The sequence below is a fragment of the Aedes aegypti genome, chromosome 3, assembly GCF_002204515.2.
Source record: "Aedes aegypti strain LVP_AGWG chromosome 3, AaegL5.0 Primary Assembly, whole genome shotgun sequence".
NCBI classification, from domain to species: Eukaryota; Metazoa; Arthropoda; class Insecta; order Diptera; family Culicidae; genus Aedes; species Aedes aegypti.
This window is the reverse complement of record NC_035109.1, coordinates 196,430,043-196,451,469: the sequence shown is the minus strand read 5'-3', so window position 1 is coordinate 196,451,469 and position 21,427 is coordinate 196,430,043. Positions and strand designations below refer to the sequence as shown.

Here is a 21,427-nt window from a genome sequence, read left to right as displayed (position 1 = left end):
TGTGCATGACCATCATACAATTGAAAATCGTGGCGCCAGGAAACCACCTACCGTTTTGATTTATATTACGGACACTTAAGGCTTCACTGAAGTATAACTCATCAGAAAGCATACAAAATAAATCATTCTGTATGATTCCTTTGCGTTATCGGGCCTTTGAAACACTTGAGGGATTCCACGGAGGCATGCAAGTCGATTCTGATCGACCATTTCAAAAATATCTGAAACTTTGTACAGTTTTTCAGTTCCATCTAAATCGTCATTTTCCGATATTAAATCTTCAAGTTGAGTCACGACTAACTTTTCAAAAGGGTGTATGTGAAAATGGTTCAAAAATATTCAAAAATCTGCACAGCAAAAACGGTTCGTTCGATTGTTAGACAACTAAAGAAACAAAGTTAGACAACTAAATAAAGATTCAAAAAAAAAATACACACGGTAAAAAAAAATTTTTTTTGCATTAAAAAACATCATTTTTGTCACAAATATCTCAATACCCTATCGGAATACCAACGTAATTTTTTGAGGGAAAACGGTCCATTATATTAGCTATCTACCATAAAAATTTGGTGATGGTAGGCCAATAAACAAAAAAGTTATGACATTTCAAATATTTCACAAATCTGACACTTAGTGAAAAAAATTTTTTTTTTTCATTGTTAATTTTTTTTAGGACCGCAGTTTGTTGCTGAATTTTTTGTTAAGGGTACCACATGAGGTTAACAAGTTGTTTTCATGATATTTTATTTAATTATTCATAACTATTATAGCATCTATTAGAAAGTTAGACGCGATCCAGTGTTGTAATCTAAAGTGTCATATTTTTTATTGTACGTAACTGAAGAAAAATTCTCTCAATAGTGTTGAAACCTTTTGATAAAAGAAACCTATAAGAAATCTAATTTTGAAGACAAAAGCTACAAAAAAGTTTTCTATACAGGTATACGACTAGTTTACCTGCAAAAAGTTTACCTCGTAGAGAACAAGGCGGGTCTATACCCAGGTGATCTAGTATACGTAAAGCAGGTCGGTTTTCTCGGCGCTGGTTTTCTCCACAAAGTTAAAATCTGATTACACCTGGGTATAAACCCGCCTTGGTAGAGAATAGACTTTGTTAATCATATTTGGGAGAAAGCGAGTAACTTCAACAACATCAAAAACATGATAGGTACATACCATGAACATACTCACGAAAAAGCTAAAAATATACTACCACTATGGTTATAAAAGATTTAATTGTAAAATTTTTCTTCAGTCAAGCAAACGACACCAAACTAGTCAGTAAAAACTTAAAAGTGATTTTGTTTATTAAAATCTAACGAGCAACATGAGTAGTCGCTTTCTCAACTGTTGCAGGCCGTTTGCAGAAAAAAAGTGTTCGAAAGAGCTACGAAATCTCACCGAAAGCACCATAGATAAACTGAAAGCGGCTGGTTATGCTCCAATTTCTACATTGAATACAAATTTACGCATTTGTACGTCCTGCCGTTTAAACGTTGACAAACGGGCAATCTGTACATCATCGGTGGATCAGGTTGCAGGAAGTTCGAAAACAACAACAACTGAGGAATTACTAGATGCACTGACAACAACTGAGGAGTTACCAGAAGTACCAAGTGCAGATAGTCTTGCCACGGTACCATCAGCGACATCTGTTTCAACAAATCAATCAGAAGATGAGTGCATCCAGAAGGTCAACATCGAACGCTTCAACGAAGGGATGATGGGTTACGTCAATTATCCCGAGAAAAAATACCGTGAAATCAACGAAGCTGTACGAAGAAACCTCTTCAAATTAGGACCTGAGGATGTGGAAAATACAGACTACGATGAGGTAATTATGAATATGAAGGAAAGGTTCTCGAATCTAGCCACGACAAGGAAAGAAAAATTATTGATTTTGTCGATGCTGCCAAGCTCGTGGTCTATTCAAGACGCCATTGATGAGTTCAAAACCAATAGAAATACAGCAAAAGAGGCAAAACAATTCAAAAATAACTGTCTTGCAACCAAAAATGCTAGGTCGAGTACTTCATTAACAGATGAGACAAAAGAAAAAAATAATTCAATGTTTTGAAGACGATGAAGTAAGTAGAGCTATGCCTGGCCAAAAAGATTATGTATCTGTAAAAAAAGATGGAAAGCGTCAAGCAATCCAAAAACGATTAATGATGACTACTTTGAAAGAAGCGTATACACGCTTCAAGGAAATTAACAAAAATATTAAGGTAGTTTTTTCCTCATTTGCAAGCCTTCGTCCAAGGCAATGCAAGCTTCTATCCAATTCAGGAACACATAATGTTTGTGTGTGCACAACACACGAAAATATTAACCTAATCTTACATAGTTTGAAAAGAATCAATTTATCAAAGGATATTAAAATGTTAACTGGTAGTCTTTTGTGTGAAAATACAACATCAAATTGCTATCTACGATCTTGTTCGGATTGTCCAGATTCTTCATCATTGGAAAATACTTTATTCGCTGAGTTTGAAGAAAATTATATTGATCAGTTATCATTTGAGCACTGGATGACCACGGATAGGTGTGACCTAGAAACTATTGTAAAACCTGTAGATGAGTTTGTGTCATTTTTTTGCTTGAAATTAGAAAGTTTAATTCCTCACGACTTTATTAAAACAGAGCAATCCCGCTTTTTAAAAAATACGAAAAATACATTACAAGATGGTGAATTTTTAGTCATTTGTGATTTTTCTGAAAACTATAGCTTTGTATTGCAAGATGAAGTGCAGTCCCATCACTGGAACGTACAACAAGCTACAATTCATCCATTCGTTATTTATTTCAATGGAAGTACGCAAATTGAACATTTTAGTTTTATTGTAATTTCCGAAGATTTAAGACACGACTCAGTATCTGTAAATTTGTTCATTGCCAAAATGATTAACTTTTTACGCGTTGATAAGGATAAAGAAATCAGAAAGATATATTTCATGTCTGATGGAGCAGCATCGCAGTACAAAAACCGTAAGAATTTTTCGAGCCTATGTCAATTTAAATCAAAGTACGGAATTGATGCAGAATGGCATTTCTTTGCTACGTCACATGGCAAAGGTCCTTGTGATGCTATTGGAGGAACCATAAAGCGCATGGCCACAAGAGCAAGTTTAGCCAAAGAACGTGAGCATCCAATTAAAACTGCAAAAGAACTATTTGATTGGGCGAATCGCAGAAAAGAAGAAGATTTAACAAAATTATCATTTTGTTTTACTACTACTGAAGAGTACGAATTAACGGCATCAGAGCTCAGCGAGCAGTGCGCATCGTACCTTCGTGCTGTGCGTACACGAATTCTCTCTGCTCTTGGAAGTTTTCCTAAAAACTACCTAAAGCAATAAAACAGTACTTTTCAGTGCTACAAAAACAGTACTTTTCAGTGCTAAAATTAAAAACGGTACTTTTCAGTGCTACTTAAACAGTACTTTTCAGTACTAATTTCTACTATTGATCCCTTTACGATCCTTGTTTGGACCCGTGCCTTCGATTTTTCGTTGGACCCGTTGGCGAAAGCTAGCGGTGGTAATCCTTCTTGGACACCGTCTAGGGAAAAAACCTCTCGAAGGTCACGTCTTTCTCGTTTATTAACTAAACATGGTATCAACAACTAACAAAAGGAAGGGTGAATCTCTGAATTCACTACTTCCTTCCAAAAAAGTGGGTTTTAAAACTGTCACTACACGTGGCAAGAATGGAAGAAAGGACGCTTCCCCGGAATGCGAAGTTTCTTCCAAGGGTGAAATGAATAATTGTATCGAAATGAGCAATCAGTTCGATGCTCTAGACAAATTTTCCGAACACCAAATCGAAGCAGCCTCTAGCCCAGGCTCTTTGATTCAAGTGAGGAAGCAAAGAGTGCCGCCTATCGTGGTCAGTTGTTCCGAATTTGCGGGATTTAGGCAGGAGATCTTGAACTCCATTAGGGGAATCAAGGTTTCCTTCCAAATCGCAAAGAAAGGAGACTGTCGCGTTTTGCCGGAAACTCTTAAAGATCGTGAACTTCTTCTCAGACATCTTGAAGAGAAGAAGCACAATTTTTTTACCTATGACGACAAAACTGAACGTTTGTTCAAAGTTGTCTTGAAAGGTCTCTCAAGTGACTATAAGTCACCTGAAGAGATCAAAAATGAAATAAATGATTTACTTGGATTTTCCCCAGTCCAAGTAATCATTATGAAAAAGAGAACCCAATCTGGCATTGTTCGGAAAGGGCTTTCTCAAGAATTTTATTTAGTTCACTTTAACAAAAAAGAACTAAATAATATTAAAGCTTTAGAAAAAGCAAAACTTTTGTTCGATGTCCGTGTGACGTGGGAACATTTCCAGAAACCTGGAGGAAATTACCAGAATCCCACTCAGTGCCGTCGGTGCCAAAAGTGGGGTCATGGTACAAAAAATTGTCGCATGGATGCTAAATGCATGATTTGCGGAGGTTCTTCTCACGCCAAAGACGTCTGTCCAGTGAAGGAAGATACCACCAAGTTCATATGCTCTAATTGCGGGGCTAATCATAAGTCAAATTTTTGGAATTGCCCTTCACGCAAAAGAGTCATTGAGGCTCGTGCCAGGCAGATGAAAGATAATATCCGTTTCGATAACGGTCGTTTCCGGAATTTGCCTGGTAGAGTATCGAACAATGCTCATTTTTCAGTTAACGATCGCTTGATCATGAATCATACCCATCAGGAAGATCATAATCATGCTCATTCACAAACTAATTTTAATCCGTCGGGTAGCCGTTCGAATGTTTCAATTTCGAATGTATCTACCCACGGTAAATCCTTTGCCGATATCGTAGCAGGAAATTCGAACTCCTCCCCTGTTCGATCCATGGGTACCCATTCTACTTGTTTCAAATCAAATGGAAAAAACTCTACCGCCACAGGTAACTCCGCTTCTTCGTCCACCGGAAATTCCAATGGGAAATCACATGACATGTCTGCCTCTGATTTTAATTTTCTAACTGAACAATTGAATCTAATGATTGATGCAATGTTCAAAGCCACCACTATGACTGAAGCAGTCCAAGTAGGTGTAAAATTTACAAATCAAATTGTTATTGGATTACGTTTTTCTAATGGATCCAAATAATAATTTAAATATTTTAAATTGGAATGCTCGTTCTCTGAATGGTAAAGAGGACGAGCTGTTTAATTTTCTTACGGTTAATAACGTGCATATAGCAGTTATTACCGAAACGTATTTAAAACCTGGATCTAAACTCTAAATCCTAACTTTTTTGTTTATCGTAATGATCGACTTGATGGGGCATGTGGGGGAGTTGCAATCATCATTCATAGGCGTATAAAACATCAACTGTTTTCATCATTTGAAACTAAAGTTTTTGAAACTTTAGGTGTTTCTGTTGAAACACAGTTTGGTAAATATACTTTCATAGCTGCCTATTTGCCTTTTCAATGCTCTGGACAGCAAGTCAATTTGCTCCAAACTGACTTGCGAAAATTGACTCGCAATAAGTCACATTTTTTTGTCATTGGTGACTTTAATGCCAAACATCGGTCATGGAATAATTCTCAAAGTAATTCCAACGGCAGAATTTTATTTGATGAGTGCTCTTCAGGATATTTCTCAATTCAATACCCTGATAGCCCCACATGTTTTTCCTCTTCTAGAAATCCATCTACGATTGATTTGGTCTTAACCGACTCTAGTCATCTTTGTAGCCAACTGATTACTCATGCTGATTTTGATTCTGATCATGTCCCTGTTACATTTCAAATATCCCAAGAAGCGATTCTCAATCCTATCAGCTCCACTTTCAATTATTTACGAGCTGACTGGAATATATATACAACGTATGTTGACTCTAATCTTGATGTTAACATTTCTTTAGAAACTAAACTTGATATTGACAATGCTCTTGAAACTTTAACAAATTCCATTGTTGAAGCCCGGAGCATTGCAATTTCAAAATGTGAAGTAAAATTTGAATCCGTGATTATAGACGATGATCTTAAACTCTTGATCCGTCTTAAAAACGTGAGAAGAAGGCAATTTCAACGCACTCGTGATCCTGCTATGAAAATTATATGGCAGGATTTGCAGAAAGAAATCAAGAAACGTTTTGCTCAATTAAGAAACAAAAATTTTGAAAATAAAATTTCTCAATTGGACCCTGGCTCTAAGCCCTTTTGGAAATTATCTAAAATCTTGAAAAAACCTCAGAAGCCAATACCGGCATTGAAAGAGGAAAACAAATTATTACTAACTAATTGCGAAAAAGCTCAAAAACTTGCTATGCAGTTTGAAAGTGCGCACAATTTTAATTTAGGACTTACTAGTCCAATTGAAAATGAAGTTACTCAGGTGTTCGAAAATATTCTCAATCAAGAGAACGTTTTCGAAAATGCCTGGGAGACTGATTTGGAAGAAGTGAGAACTATTATTAAAAAATTCAAAAACATGAAAGCTCCTGGCGATGATGGAATTTTCTACATCCTCATCAAGAAACTTCCAGAAAGTAGCTTATCATTTTTAGTTGATATATTTAACAAATGTTTTCAATTAGCATATTTTCCTGACAAATGGAAAAATGCTAAGGTTGTTCCAATTTTAAAACCAGACAAAAATCCTGCAGAAGCTTCTAGCTATCGTCCAATCAGTTTGCTTTCCTCCATCAGTAAACTTTTTGAAAAGGTTATTTTGAACAGAATGATGGCCCATATCAACGAAAATTCAATTTTTGCCAATGAACAGTTCGGATTCCGCCATGGACATTCGACCACTCATCAACTTTTACGTGTAACAAATTTGATCCGTTGCAACAAATCTGAAGGCTATTCTACTGGTCTTGCTCTTCTAGACATAGAAAAAGCATTCGACAGTGTTTGGCATGAAGGTTTGATTGTAAAATTAAAAAACTTTAATTTTCCAACATACATTGTTAGAATAATTCAAAGTTATCTGTCAAATCGTACACTTCAGGTTAATTATCAGAACTCCAGATCTGAAAGACTTCCTGTAAGAGCTGGTGTTCCTCAAGGCAGCATTTTGGGACCAATATTATACAATATTTTCACATCTGACTTACCTGAGTTACCTCAGGGATGTCAAAAATCTTTGTTTGCGGATGACACAGGTCTCTCCGCCAAAGGTCGAAGCCTGCGTGTCATCTGTAGTCGATTGCAATAAAGTTTGGATATATTTTCTTCATACTTGCAAAAATGGAAGATTTCTCCTAATGCTTCCAAAACTCAACTAATAATATTCCCACATAAACCAAAAGCTCTTTATTTGAAACCTTCAAGTAGACATGTTGTCACGATGAGAGGGGTTCCAATAAATTGGTCAGATGAAGTTAAGTATCTAGGGCTCATGCTAGATAAGAATTTAACTTTCAAAAATCACATTGAGGCCATTCAAGCCAAATGTAATAAATATGTAAAATGTCTCTATCCCCTTATTAATAGAAAATCAAAACATTGTCTTAAGAACAAGCTTTTGATATTCAAACAAATTTTCAGGCCAGCCATGTTGTATGCTGTACCAATATGGACTAGCTGTTGTAATACCAGGAAGAAAGCTCTGCAGAGAATTCAAAATAAAATTTTGAAAATGATTCTGAGGCTTCCTCCCTGGTATAGTACCAATGAGTTACATAGAATATCCAATGTTGAAACATTGGAACAAATGTCAAATAAAATAATAAATAATTTCAGGCAAAAATCGTTACAATCTTCTATTGCCACGATTAATGCGTTATATGTTTAGGTTAAGTTAGGTTTAGTATATTAAAAACGTTTTTTTTTCTCTTATAAGCAGGTGAAATCAACTCACCTGTAAAAAAACTGAACTGCTACGGCAAATGAAATGTAATATGTTGTTAACAAAATGTTAATTAAATCTTAAATTTATTTTACCAAATTAGGATGATAGTGTTGTCTAATAACACAGAACACCTAGATATAAGAAATGAATGTAATGTTTGGAATGATAATAATAAAGATATTAAAAAAAAAAGAGCTCAGCGAGCAATATAATAACGTGAAAACGATCCAAGGAACCCAAAAATTTCACTGTTTCATTCCATTGTCAGAAAATAAAATTAAAGCAAAACTATACTCGAACTGTACTGATAATGATGCAAAAGTGTTCGATATTGTAAAAAATTGAATAACAATAAATAAATAAATAAGTATTAATAAAATGTTTTCATGATCTCATAACGCATACCCAAATCCAAAACTTTTAAAGTTTATATATAACATTTAGAAACTCATCGATCATACTCTAAAAAAAATATCCTGGTAAAAAAAAAATATTTTCGTGTAATCTGTTAATTCATTTTAATTTATACATATATACATATACATATAATATTTATACATATACATAATATTTATACATATAATATACATAATACTAATGAATACATGAAAACGACTTGTTTAATTCACGCAAGGCCCTTAACAATAAAATCAGCAACAAACTGCGGTTCCCGTAATAATTTACACCGAAAAAAAAATTTTTTTTTTCTACTAAATGTGAAAATTGTGACATGTTTGGAATGTCATAACTTTTTTATTTATTGGTTTACCATCACCAAATTTTTATGGTAGATAGCTAATATAATGGACCGTTTTCCCTCAAAAAATTACGTTGGTATTCCGATAGGGTTTTGAGATATTTGAGTTTTTGTGTCAAAAATTATGTTTTTTAATGCAAAAAAAAATTTTTTTTACTGTGTGTATTTTTTTTTTTTGGAATCTTTATTTAGTTGTCTAACTTTGTTTCTTTAGTTGTCTAACAATCGAACGAACCGTTTTTGCTGTGCAGCTTTTTGAATATGTTTGAACCATTTTCACATATACCCTTTTGAAAAGTTAGTCGTGACTCAATTTGAAGATTTGATATCGGAAAATGACGATTTAGATGGAACTGGAAAACTGTGCAAAGTTTCAGCTCAATAGAAAAAAATGAATTAAAAAATTTACCAAATTTTGGTGCTGTTGCTTGGAATCACTCACTTAGCTTTCAAATGGTGGGTAATGATTTTGATTCCGCAACATGAATAATTTAAAATAAATAGAAATGTGTGGACTTTTCATGATTCTAATTCCCGACGCTTCCTTATTTTTTCCTCATATTTCGGACACTTTGATTCGAATTCCGGACAGCTCAAGAAAATCATAAATAGAAAAGTCAAATCATCAATTCAAATCGTCAAACCACTAAAGAGACGTATAAAGTAGTTGGGCATTACAAATTTGCATAGATATCTTTGAAAAATATTTACCAAAACGTGCCTCGAAAGTGCGAACTTTTGAGCGGCAAAAACTGAAACATTTCGTGTGAAATGTTTCCCCTACAAAGTAGAGTGTCCGGAATATGAAGCTGTCCGTAATATGAATCAAAACGGTATTCGTTTGCTACACCGGAAGAGAACGAGAGTTGGAGCTTGTTAGAGCGATAGAATTTCGATACCGGACTGTTAAGTTTGAGCTCGCAAAGAGTGCGGATCGAGCGTAGTAGACCAAAGGGATCACGCGAAGTTCTGAGCCGGAGTGAAGAAACCGAAGTGTGAGCCTTGATTTATGGCGAACGTTGAAAGTGTGTCCGAAAACTTTTGTGGAACCTTTGGTTTGGATCTGGGAGGGAGGCACCGATACTACACACGAAATATAGAACAATGTTTGTTTGAACTGCAAGATAACTCCAGCTTGCCAACAACAATCAAGGCAGGCTTGGGGAAAATGGCTAGTTTTCTTTTGTTGTGTACTTTCGATCTTTCCTGACAAACATGGAAAAAGGGCCACAGTTTTCTATGCACTAAATATTCATTTTTATTGGAAAAAGTAAAACAATGCGTTTTTCAATGCTTTATATCCAATCAGATTGAAAGGTGCTCACGTGACATTACTTGCATTGTGTGCATGAATTGATTTTCATTCGATTTTTGTCACTTTTGATGAAATGCGAAAATGTGTTTTAATCAGTTACGCGCCTTTCCCATGTTAGTCCAATATTTGAGATCTGGGCTCACAGTGACAGTTCGTGACAGCGGAATCCCGGCTCACTATGACGTACAGAAATTTTGTATTGGTTTCTCCCTCCCAGGTTTGGATAAGTAAGATACGTGCCTGTAGCCTAGAAGCGTGTACCCACTGTAAAGCGTCGCGAGTGAGAAGTTGTGGTACCGACGTCGATTTCCCGCCAAGATCGTCTCGACGCGAGTGCCCCTTAAAAAGGCTTAGATGCCGAAACAGCGTTGTTGTTGTTGTTGTTTGAGAGGGACTTTAACCCGAAGGTCATTCGTCCCTTAAACAGCGTCTAAGAGCTAACATCCGACGCCCATTCCCTCCGCACCGGCGGAAGCGACATCACTGTGAGCGGAGCGGCGACGCGAGCCCAACCTTAATGTGCTCACGAGTGGCAGAGTAGGCAGCCCCTGAGGTTAAAGGTGAGTTGCATGAACCTTTAAGTTGTTATGGATCGATGCACGAGTTCACTATTTGACGTTTGAGCGGTGCCGTGTTATTTACGTGACCATGGCAACGAGTGAATTCGGCACCGCTCAAACGTCAAATTAGTGAATGGCATTCCATAGACTATGAACCGATGCACGGATTCACCAATTTAACGTTTAAGCGGTGCCGAATTCACTCGTTGCCGTGGTCACGTAAATAACACGGCACCGCTCAAACGTCAAATAGATACTGCCCATAACTGCATATTTGTAACATTCGACAAAAGTAGGCATTGAGTAAATGGAATACCTAGTGTGCATTTTATAACAGTATGGGAGGAAACTAAAATTTCTTAAAATTACCAGAAACTCAAATGTGCTTATTTGAGGCTGAAATTTTGTACAGCTAATATTGCATATTGAGTGAATAGTCAGAAAATAATTCTGATAGAAATTTCATTGCTATTGCATTACGAGGCTCATTTGTAATCTCAATGTGACTGTTATGCGGTTATAATTACCAATGTGACAAAACAACTTGATATTTTTTCGAATTTTCTAGAACAATCTCTCCATGGTATTAACTCCAATTTATCAAAAATGTCGAATGTGACTTTTATGCAGTTATGGGCAGTATACCACTTATCCGTCGTAATTTATTTTTTTCATATTTCGACAAAAGCCCGGTAACAAATTTTCACAATTAAAAACTTCCAGCATGACAAAGCTGTTGGTCCCGGCCATGTTGTTCATGGGTTCGATATGTAAGGTCCCAGCTCTGTGAGGCTTCGGTACTAGACCCGACTGGCACCGAACGGCGCTAGTTTGCCAGAAAAATAAGAAGGTTTAGAATTCAAATATCTTACATGACTTAACGCATTGTTTGGCTTCAAAAACCGTGTAAATTATGAGTCTTCTTGGGGCGGTCGATTTTATGCCAATATTCATTTGTATACAAAAAGGGCTTTTATTAAATAACTGACAGACATCTCATAGGAACATGAAGGAAAAAATATAGTCATGCTTATGGTGATCAACTAATGCATACAATTTAGCTAAGTATAAATATATTTGTTAATTCTTATAAATTACTTAATATTGATACAAGTTTTCTAAAAAAAAATATGATGACATGTATATTATGTTTGAATCAACTACACTTGTTCAGAAAAGTATAAAATCTATAAGCCACAACAATCATATGATTACAAAATAAATATTCCTATTTTTTAGTCCCAATTACTGGCATCGGAGCGTTCATGGCGTAACCTAGCTCTTGCAGTGCTCGTCTAATGTCGTCAAAAACTTCAACGTCCTCAATTGTTGCCGGTAAAATTACCGTTTTATTAGCGGCGAAATCTGCCATTGCCTTTCGCATTGTTTTTCCTGTGCAACATAAAAGTAGAAAACATGTAGTAATATAATAATGTGGCTTTCAACATCATAGGTAATGCATCACCTGATCTTGTTCTTGGAAGACCGTCCACCCTACCAACCAGTCGGAATGCTGCTATAGGGCCAATAACCTCTCGAATCAGTGAAATTAGCTCTACTGATAATTTGGCAGTAGCTTTACTCACTCCTTCTTTAATTACATAAAGACATAGCGGGATTTGACCTTTCGTTGGCTCTGGTACCCCAAAGACGGCAGCGTCAGCTATATCAGGATGCCTGTCAATGAAAATGGATACGAAAAATATGTTATCTCATCAATTTGTACCTAATTTTTCAAAGTTACATTGAAATAACTTTTTACGATCGGCTTTCAGAACCAGAACGACAGAAAAAATGATCAGTAGTAAAAACAAGGCGCAGGTTTTCCTTATAAGTCGATTTTTTTTTTCAATTCGGCTAGATTCTTGACTAGAACCGTTTTCGAATCGGCTACTCTCAGCATGGCAATGCTGATTTAGTTGCGCGTTTACCGACTATTACGACTATTTGAGCTCCCAAGTATTGAGCTTTCATTATAAAAAACCATATTGCGAAACTACAGCGCAACCAAAATTCTTGACATTCCTATCATCAGAAACCCCCCATATCAATAATTTACCTCAATACTGCATCTTCTAAGCTCGATGTTGAAATTCTATGACCAGCAACGTTAATAACATCATCATCTCGAGCGGTAACATAAACATATCCTTTCTCGTCCTTATATCCAGCATCCATAGTGTCATAGTAACCCTATAGGGAAGAAATGATCGTTATTGATGTGACTTTTTAATTGTGTGCAATATCATTTAGTAACGCACCGGATATTTATGGAAGTAAAGGTTTTCGAACAACTCAGCGTTCCTGTACAGCGTAGACATTGTTCCAGGCGGAAGGGGAAGCTTTACCACCAGGCGTCCTAATTCATTGGGATCGGCTTCAGTTCCGTCTGGATGTAAAACTCTAACTGGAATATATATAAGAATTTAGTTATACAAACAAAGTTTCATCTTAAACAGTACTATCCGAGTCGTGTGGAAAAGTGAAACGCCACATTTTTTTTTTTGGTCAAACTGTACCTACTTAATGATATACTTTATCAAGCGTACCACAAGTGTAAATATAGGGTACACATTACAACTAGAAAATGTTGTAAATTTATGTGTGTTGATCTGAAGGTCTATGGTCAATGCTAAACACGTTTGATCCGTGTGTTTAAAATTATGGATCGTTTCATGAACGTTAATATCGATTTGTTGTGGTTTTCTTCATGTGTGTTACACATTAAATTCGTTTGTTTTGCTTTATGGACTGATTCATCATCCGAAAACAAGCATTCCATAATTTCTCCACATAAGTTCCTGAAGCTTTCCCTTTCAAATTCGTATGCGTCAACCTATGGGTGCATAGATCATCATAAACATCATCATTAACAACATATGAACACATGTTCAACAACAAGTTGGTCGATTCATTGATTTGCGCAATTAGTGTGTTATGATGAAATCGATGAATTTCACTTTCGATTTGTATGTTCAAAATTTCTCAATTGTTTGTGATCAACCCATAGTGAACTAAACTGCGGTCGAACGGCAGTCATCATAATACTTCTAAAGAGAAGAAGCCATGTCTGAAGCTGAAGGTGTTAGATGAAAATTTGCGTAGCCGATATCTTTTTATTAGTGCATGATATCTGAAATAAGATATTGAAATAAGTACATTGCAATTTTGAAAGAAAAACAATGCATTACTTTCATCGTTGAATAAAATGTGCGGTTCAGGAAATAAATTGGATTCCACTTAAAGATTTTCCTTGTTTTTAGTTTCGAACAAATGGAATCCCGGGTTAATCCCGGGCTTTTTAATGAAGCTGCTGTCATAGGACAAGCACTTTTTGAAATTAAAAAAAAAAATGATAACCTTCAAAATCGAGGTAAAACTTTTATTCCCACAATATTCTACAATATTAGACGAACGCATTTACGGGGTTGGTGGTCCAATGGCTACCGCTTCTGCTTCATAAGCAGAAGGTCATGCGTTCAATCCCAGGCCCGACTCTTTCCTCGTACCTTGTAGTTGTATCTTTCACTTGATTCTATTTCCACTCTTAATATATCACAGTGTATCTATCCTAGGTCATACCATTTGCTAGAACCAGAGACGGACAAAAAAAAAACGTTTCCCTACGCTTCCATTCTTCCACTTCTCCTTACGCCTGATACATAGGCAGTCTGCTAACCAAACAGCAAGAGCCTCTGCCATAAAAATTACCACCGCTACACCCTTCCCGCATTAACTGGCGTAGACGCAGTGGTACATACGGTCTACTGTGGGATCCAGTTAATGCATAATCAATTCTCCTACCCCTTCCCCGCATTATTGGTCTGCACTCTTCTCTTTTCATTTGGTGCTAACATGGGAATAATTTGTCGGAAATGTTTTTCCCATTTAAATTACGTAAAAATATAGGTATTTTCTTGGAATTTGCTCTATAAATCGTGATAAAAATAAAAATCATTCTGGACCGGCCGATAGAACATTACCCTTCTGGCACCAAATAAAAGTATACAGTCGAGGCTTTCATTTGGTGGGTATTTGATAGTACGATACCCACAACTTTCAAATCAGTATAACATAATTTCTGTTAATAATTTAAGCAAAAATAAAATGTTTTGGTATGACACTTCATGTCAGAGATATTTTCGTGGGAATCGAAATGGGTTATATGCGTAATTTGACCATATTCAAGACGCTCACCTAAAAAGTTTGGATCGTCATGCATATTCAACCCGCCTCACAGTGCACAGTGGGCAAAAACCGACCAAAAATCGCACTTATTTCGTGCCGCTGATTTCAGGAGGTGGGAAGTAGCTATTTTCATTGAAAAACATGCGAGGAATCGAATTGCGCCATTTTCATTCACCGCACGCCATCGGAAGTTTTTGCCCCATTTTCCCCTTTCTGATATAAAAACTAGATTTTTCAGGAGTTTATTTGCTTCTGCTGATTAAAATCGATGAATTATATAATTGAAAACCCATCGGCAAACCAAATATGTATATGAAAAATAATATTTTTGGACAAACTTGACCAATGTACCAGTTTACCCCTTTTTCCCCTATAATTTAGACATTTTGATAGTTTCAATAAATTCCTCAAAACTGACACTTGATTTACAATTCATAACTCGCAAACCCTTCCATTAAAAGTTTGCGAAATGGACTGAGGGATATATCGAACTATGCTGACCACGACGAATAGCTCATTTTACCCCTTTTCCCCTAATATTTCTTCATGTATGGCAGTTTTTATTTTGTAAAATAGTATGGAAACATGACAGATGCATATATCAAGCTGAGCGAACCACGGTGAATAGCCCATTTTACCCATTTTATCCCTTTTCCCCTAATATTTCTTCATATATGGCAGTTTTACGATATTTCATATTACTGCCGCCAGATTTTCAACTCAAACTACCAAATCCTTTCGCAATACAGTAAGTAAAAGCAACATATGCGTGAATCATGATTTACGAACCATGGTAAATAGCTCATTTTGCCCCTTTCTCCCTATAATTAGCTTCATACGAAGATTTACTATTTTTCTGAATACTGCAGTTAGATTTTAAACTTTAAACATATAATTTATTTTGTAAAATAGTATGGGAATTTGACAGATGCATATATCAAGCTTAGCGTACCATGGTGAATAGCCCATTTTACCATTTTTCCCCTACACTTCGATACATATGGAAGTTTAACAATATTCCACATTACTGCCGCTAGATTTTCAACTCAAACTACCAAATCCTTTCGCAACACAGTAAGTAAAAGCGACATATACGTATATCAACAATGGGAACATGTCGCGTGACTTGCTTGCTAATGTTTTTACGCGACTTTTACACCATATTTTTGGTGCGCACTTATCTATGGCGTAAAAAAATAATCAGTGTATGTTGTATTGTTATTTAAGTTTGTATGTAAATCTCTCTCAGCCATATACGCTAAACTTTGTTGATGAGCAATCCGGAGAAAGGTGCCATAAACGTTACAAACATACCTGTCCACATCTTGCTCGGAAAACGTCACCCGAGGAAAATCTTATCGACATGATGCACATGTCGTTAGCTCGGATGACTTCTGAAATATGCAGCCTTCTTTGCTTAACTTGTCATAATCTCAGAAATTAGCTTGGAGTAAAATCTAGCGTCAGTTATCCTCAAAACTGAGGGGAAAAGGTCAAAATGAGCTATTTTCCTTTACTGGTTAAATAGGATATACGTATATGTCGCTTTTACTTACTGTGTTGCGAAAGGATTTGGTAGTTTGAGTTGAAAATCTAGCGGCAGTAATGTGAAATATCGTAAAATTTCCATATATTCCAAAGTATAGGTGAAAAAGGGGTAAAATGGACTATTCGCCATTGTACGCTAAGCTTTATATATGCATCTGTCAATTTTACATACTATTTTACAAAATAAATTATATGTTTAAAGTTTAAAATCGAACTGCAGTATTCAGAAAAACCGTAAAACATTCATATATAGCTAATTATAGGGGAGAAGGGGAAAAATGAGCTATTTACCATGGTTCGTAAACCATGATTTACGCATATGTTGCTTCTACTTACTGTATTGCGAAAGGATTTGGTAGTTTGAGTTGAAAATCTAGCGGCAGTAATGTGAAATATCGGTAAACTTCCATATGTTTCAAAGTGTAGGGGAAAAGGGGTAAAATGGGCTATTCACTGTGGTACGCTAAGCTTGATATATGCATCTGTCAAATTTCCATACTATTTTACAAAATAAATTATATGTTTAAATTTTAAAATCTAACTGCAGTATTCAGAAAAATAGTAAATCTTCGTATGAAGCTAATTATAGGGGAAAAGGGGCAAAATGAGCTATTAACCATGGTTCGTAAATCATGATTCACGCATATGTTGCTTTTACTTACTGTATTGCGAAAGGATTTGGCAGTTTGAGTTGAAAATCTGGCGGCAGTAATATGAAATATCGTAAAACTGCCATATATGAAGAAATATTAGGGGAAAAGGGATAAAATGGGTAAAATGGGCTATTCACCGTGGTTCACTCAGCTTGATATATGCATCTGTTATGTTTCCATACTATTTTACAAAATAAATTATATGTTTAAATTTTAAAATCTAACTGCAGTATTCAGAAATATAGTAAAACCTTCGTATAAAGCTAGGGGAAAAGGGGCAAAATGAGCTATTTATCATGGTTCGTAAACCATGATTCACGCATATGTCGCTTTCACATACTACTGTCTTACAATAGGATTTGTCGGTTTGAATTGAAAATCTGGCGGCAGTAATATGAAATATCGTAATACTGCCATATATGAAGAATATTAGGGGAAAAGGGGTAAAATGAGCTATTCGTCATGGTCCGAATAGTTCGATATATCCCTCAGTCCATTTCGCAAACTTTTAATGGAAGGGTTTGCGAGTTATGAATTGTAAATCAAGTGTCAGTTTTGAGGAATTTATTGAAACTATCAAAATGTCTAAATTATAGGGGAAAAAGGGGTAAACTGGTACATTGGTCAAGTTTGTCCAAAAATATTATTTTTCATATACATATTTGGTTTGCCGATGGGTTTTCAATTATATAATTCATCGATTTTAATCAGCAGAAGCAAATAAACTCTTGAAAAATCTAGTTTTTATATCAGAAAGGGGAAAATGGGGCAAAATGTGGTACTTCCGATGGCGTGCGGTGAATGAAAATGACGCCATTCGATTCCTCGCATGTTTTTCAATGAAAATAGCTACTTCCCACCTCCTGAAATCAGCGGCACGAAATAAGTGCGATTTTGGGTCGGTTTTTGCCCACTGTGCAGTGTGTTGAATGTATGGAGATGCGGGACAAACATCAAACGGAAAGATCAAGCCATTTCAGCCCCTTGGCATGGAAGGAAAAGTTATTATTGGTCAAAACATCTGTAATTTGCATACATAACATATGATATACGCATAATCGCAAAACTGTCTCATGCGCTAATTTCATCATTTTTCTTGAAAAACATTGTAAGTTGTACTTCAATTGCTCATAATGGTGTAAGAAGTTATTTGCAAATATGTTACTTTCTACTCGTAGCTGTACAAGTGGCTTATACGCTTATAAAGTTGAATGATAGTATTTCATAAGATTAGTATTATAACTAATTCAAAGTACCGATTCATTACATTCAATGTCAAAATTTGTGTCCTGGTCCCATTAAATATAATTTAGCAACCTTCATACATGTTTTCCATTAGATTTTAATTTTAATGGATTGGTTAAAACTTCCTCCGTAATAATTGAAAAGAATGTTATAAACATGTTACAAAACTCAGTTTTTTAGCTACTCCGACAACTGTAACTTTCGACACTTGTTGTAGTAGTTTTGATGCGTTGTATAGCTTACCAATACTTGTTTCCATAGTGGATGATATCTATAAACACTTCTGGAAACAAATTATCGAAAAATTAGAAAACTTTAAATTTGATTTTGTCTATTTTGTCATAAATAAAGGCGTCAGTGTATTATTCTAGTAAATTTTTGGGTCGTATGAAATGTACTTTTCTGGGGGACAAAATTTATGATCTATACTAAATATTCGTATATACCGAGATAATGATACTTACTATCGTATCCACAAAACGGTAGACCTGTTGTAAAGTTGGGTGGATTAAGGTTTTGTGCAAGACCAACACATGTAGCTGTCATAGCTGATCCTGTTTCAGTTTGCCACCAATTGTTCAGCACTGGTACCCTAAAGGTCTTTTCAATCCACATCTGAAAAATAACAAAGTTTATCAAAGTATTGCATTCTCACCTTGTTTGGTAGCTTCTAACCTTCGTTTCGGAATCACAATGCTCCCCAGCGATGAAGATTGTGCGAAGAGATTTCATGCTATACTTTTTCCCATACTTGACGTCCGGATCAGTTCTTCGTAATACTCGAAAAGACGTCGGAACCGAGAAAAGTGCCGTAACTTTGTGCTGATCAATAAGACGAAAATATTGACCGGGGTCTGGTGTCCGATCGGGCTTCCCTTCATACATGACACTAGTAGCACCGTACAGCAATGGTCCATAGCATATGTAAGAGTGACCAACTACCCACCCCAAATCGGATGCATTCCACCACACATCGTCTGGTTGTACTCCATATATCGTATCCATAGTATACATTAGCGTTACTAGATGACCTCCAGTTGGACGTGTAATTCCCTTCGGTTTATCTACAAAGAACAATATCTCAAGTTGTTTGGTATCTGAAACTTAATTACTTTTCATACCAGTTGTTCCAGAAGTGTACAATATATACAACGGGTCATTGGCCTCTACTGGCACACACCCCGTAGGTTCGTCCAACGTAGATTCCCATGTTACGTCCATTCGTTTATCCAAGTCGGAAATCAAAATGTTGCTTCGTTGGAATATGACATTGGTGCGAGGTTTCCATTTTGACATTTCAGCAGCTTCATGGAGTATATCCAGGTAATGGATTATTTTGTTCGGTTCTATTCCACAGTTTGCTGCTATGATAACCTTTGGTTCAGCATGCTCGATACGCGTGCAAAGCTCACTGGCGGCGAACCCTGGCAATAAGGAGTACATTTAGGCACCATATGATGATCAAACAGTTAGTAATACAAACCTCCAAACACCACCGAATGTATAGCCCCAAGCCTGACTGTAGCTAACATAGCCATAATCGCTTCTGGAATCAAAGGCATATAGATGACGACTCTATCGCCTTTCTTGACGCCCAACTTTTTCAAACCGCCGGCTAGCCGTGAGACCTAGATAAATTTTTAAATTAGTTGTAACGATCTTTGTTTAAATTGAAAACAAATGTTTAGGAATGTCTCCTGTGTGTGTTAAGCGTGTTGATTCAAAAATTGAATGTTGTTCGTGGATGCTCGGTTCGGGATGAATGAATGAACTGCAGTTTTTTGTCGATTTTCGTGCGGTGCGTGCATTTCGATGGGCAGTGCTAAGTTACGGCTCACGCTATTGTTCATTGTTAGAGGAGCGAAGGATTGCAGAGGAGTTTCAAAAAAGGAATTGGGTAAGTTTGTTCTGATCAGCAGCGTATGATCAAAATGCGTAAGTATTAATCTTTTTGTCAGCCAAAACGTCCACCGGCACTACCGTTCCCATCAACATTCCACAACATCCCGTAGCAGCTATGAGAGGTTGTAGAGTTCTCTGCATCTTTGTTAAGTAGGTGCCAAAAAAAAAGAAAAAGTCAACCCTCATAAGGTGTGGCCCAGTTAGAATTGGAACATACACAAATCGGAATAATTTGGATATAATTCAACAAAAATAAATTCTGTTTTAACTCAAATGTTGCATTGCTTGTTAGCTTCAATGGAAAAATAATAAAAAAATATTCATCCCCTTCGTCGGACTTTTCCCGAAATACAGTTAATTATTCATCCCATTTATTCTACAGTTTGTCGATGTTTTGACGACACTGAGTTGGAGTCAATTAGGTGGGTATCACTTATCATGAAAAAATCCTTAAATTCCGTCAACACTTGATCATACAACTTCATGGTACGGAATTTGGCCACATTTCTCTAATTTTGTTCCCTATTTGGTTGTCTGCAGACATGGTACGATCGGAGGCTTCAATAACCGAAGTCGAATCCATTGCACGATACTGCACGGCAAAAAGTTCGGTGTTGGCCGAATCACGGTCTAAAACGTTTGGATTTGAATCAATGCAATACAGAACTAAAACAACGGCCTAACTGACAAATGTAAACAAACTGAGTTTTATTCACCTAACAGTTTATTTGATAAATTACAATCATATAATGCACATCTGTTCCTTAAAAATAACGTTTTTCACGAAATAAGTGAGAAAAACATAAAGGCGCATGATGATGACTTTCGATACGAACTCTGATGTCAATTTCGCCCATCTTCCCCCCCTGCGGTAACCGGGCGCATTTGAGATTGAGTGTGGCATCAGGGCGCATTTCAAACTGAGTGTGCAGAAGGGCGATAGTGATAAAGGTTCGTGTGAGAGAGCGTAGCAGAACGGCGAAGCTGATGATAGTCAAACCAGAAGGACGAGGTCAAAAGGCGCACTCGCTGTTGTCAAACTGAAGAAGACGAAAAACCGAGGGGCTCTAAATTTTGATGAACGGCGCATGATGGTTTTTTATTTATTTTAACGTGTGATTCATAATATGTAAATCAATTAAATGTTTTGCTATAAAAGTAATATTGTAATGGATCCATCATGCGATAAAATCGATCGGAAACATAATATAGAATTAAAATTACTTCCGCTAAACTTCAAACCGATTTTACTGAGAATGTATTAGTCTTCACATTCGCCCTAATTCTGACTCTGTATTGAATGGTCCTGATTTTAATCCACAGCTGACAGTGCACAGTAACTGCCCGACGCTTCCTTTGTGGCTTGCGATCTGTCAAAATAGTTACTTTTTATTTATTCAGTACGAGCCACACAGTATTAATTGACACTTTTGCAATTTCTTTTCCTGATCAA

At 36.3% G+C, this 21,427-nt stretch overlaps 1 protein-coding gene across 2 annotated transcripts in view; it reads right to left on the bottom strand.

Annotated features, from left to right (window-relative positions):
* Positions 1-11,397: 11,397 nt before the first annotated feature.
* Positions 11,398-21,427, bottom strand: part of LOC5569000 (acyl-CoA synthetase short-chain family member 3, mitochondrial) — a 42,425-nt gene continuing 32,395 nt past the window's right edge. For both annotated transcript variants that reach the window (XM_021850538.1, XM_021850539.1), the window contains 8 exons: positions 19,556-19,700; positions 19,194-19,496; positions 18,748-19,136; positions 18,537-18,687; positions 12,700-12,845; positions 12,498-12,631; positions 11,904-12,115; positions 11,398-11,830 (listed from right to left, as the gene is read on the bottom strand). In XM_021850538.1, the coding sequence (XP_021706230.1) occupies positions 11,667-11,830; positions 11,904-12,115; positions 12,498-12,631; positions 12,700-12,845; positions 18,537-18,687; positions 18,748-19,136; positions 19,194-19,496; positions 19,556-19,700 (1,644 nt within the window). In that variant the 3' untranslated portion in view covers positions 11,398-11,666. The remainder of the gene's footprint in view (positions 11,831-11,903; positions 12,116-12,497; positions 12,632-12,699; positions 12,846-18,536; positions 18,688-18,747; positions 19,137-19,193; positions 19,497-19,555; positions 19,701-21,427) is intronic.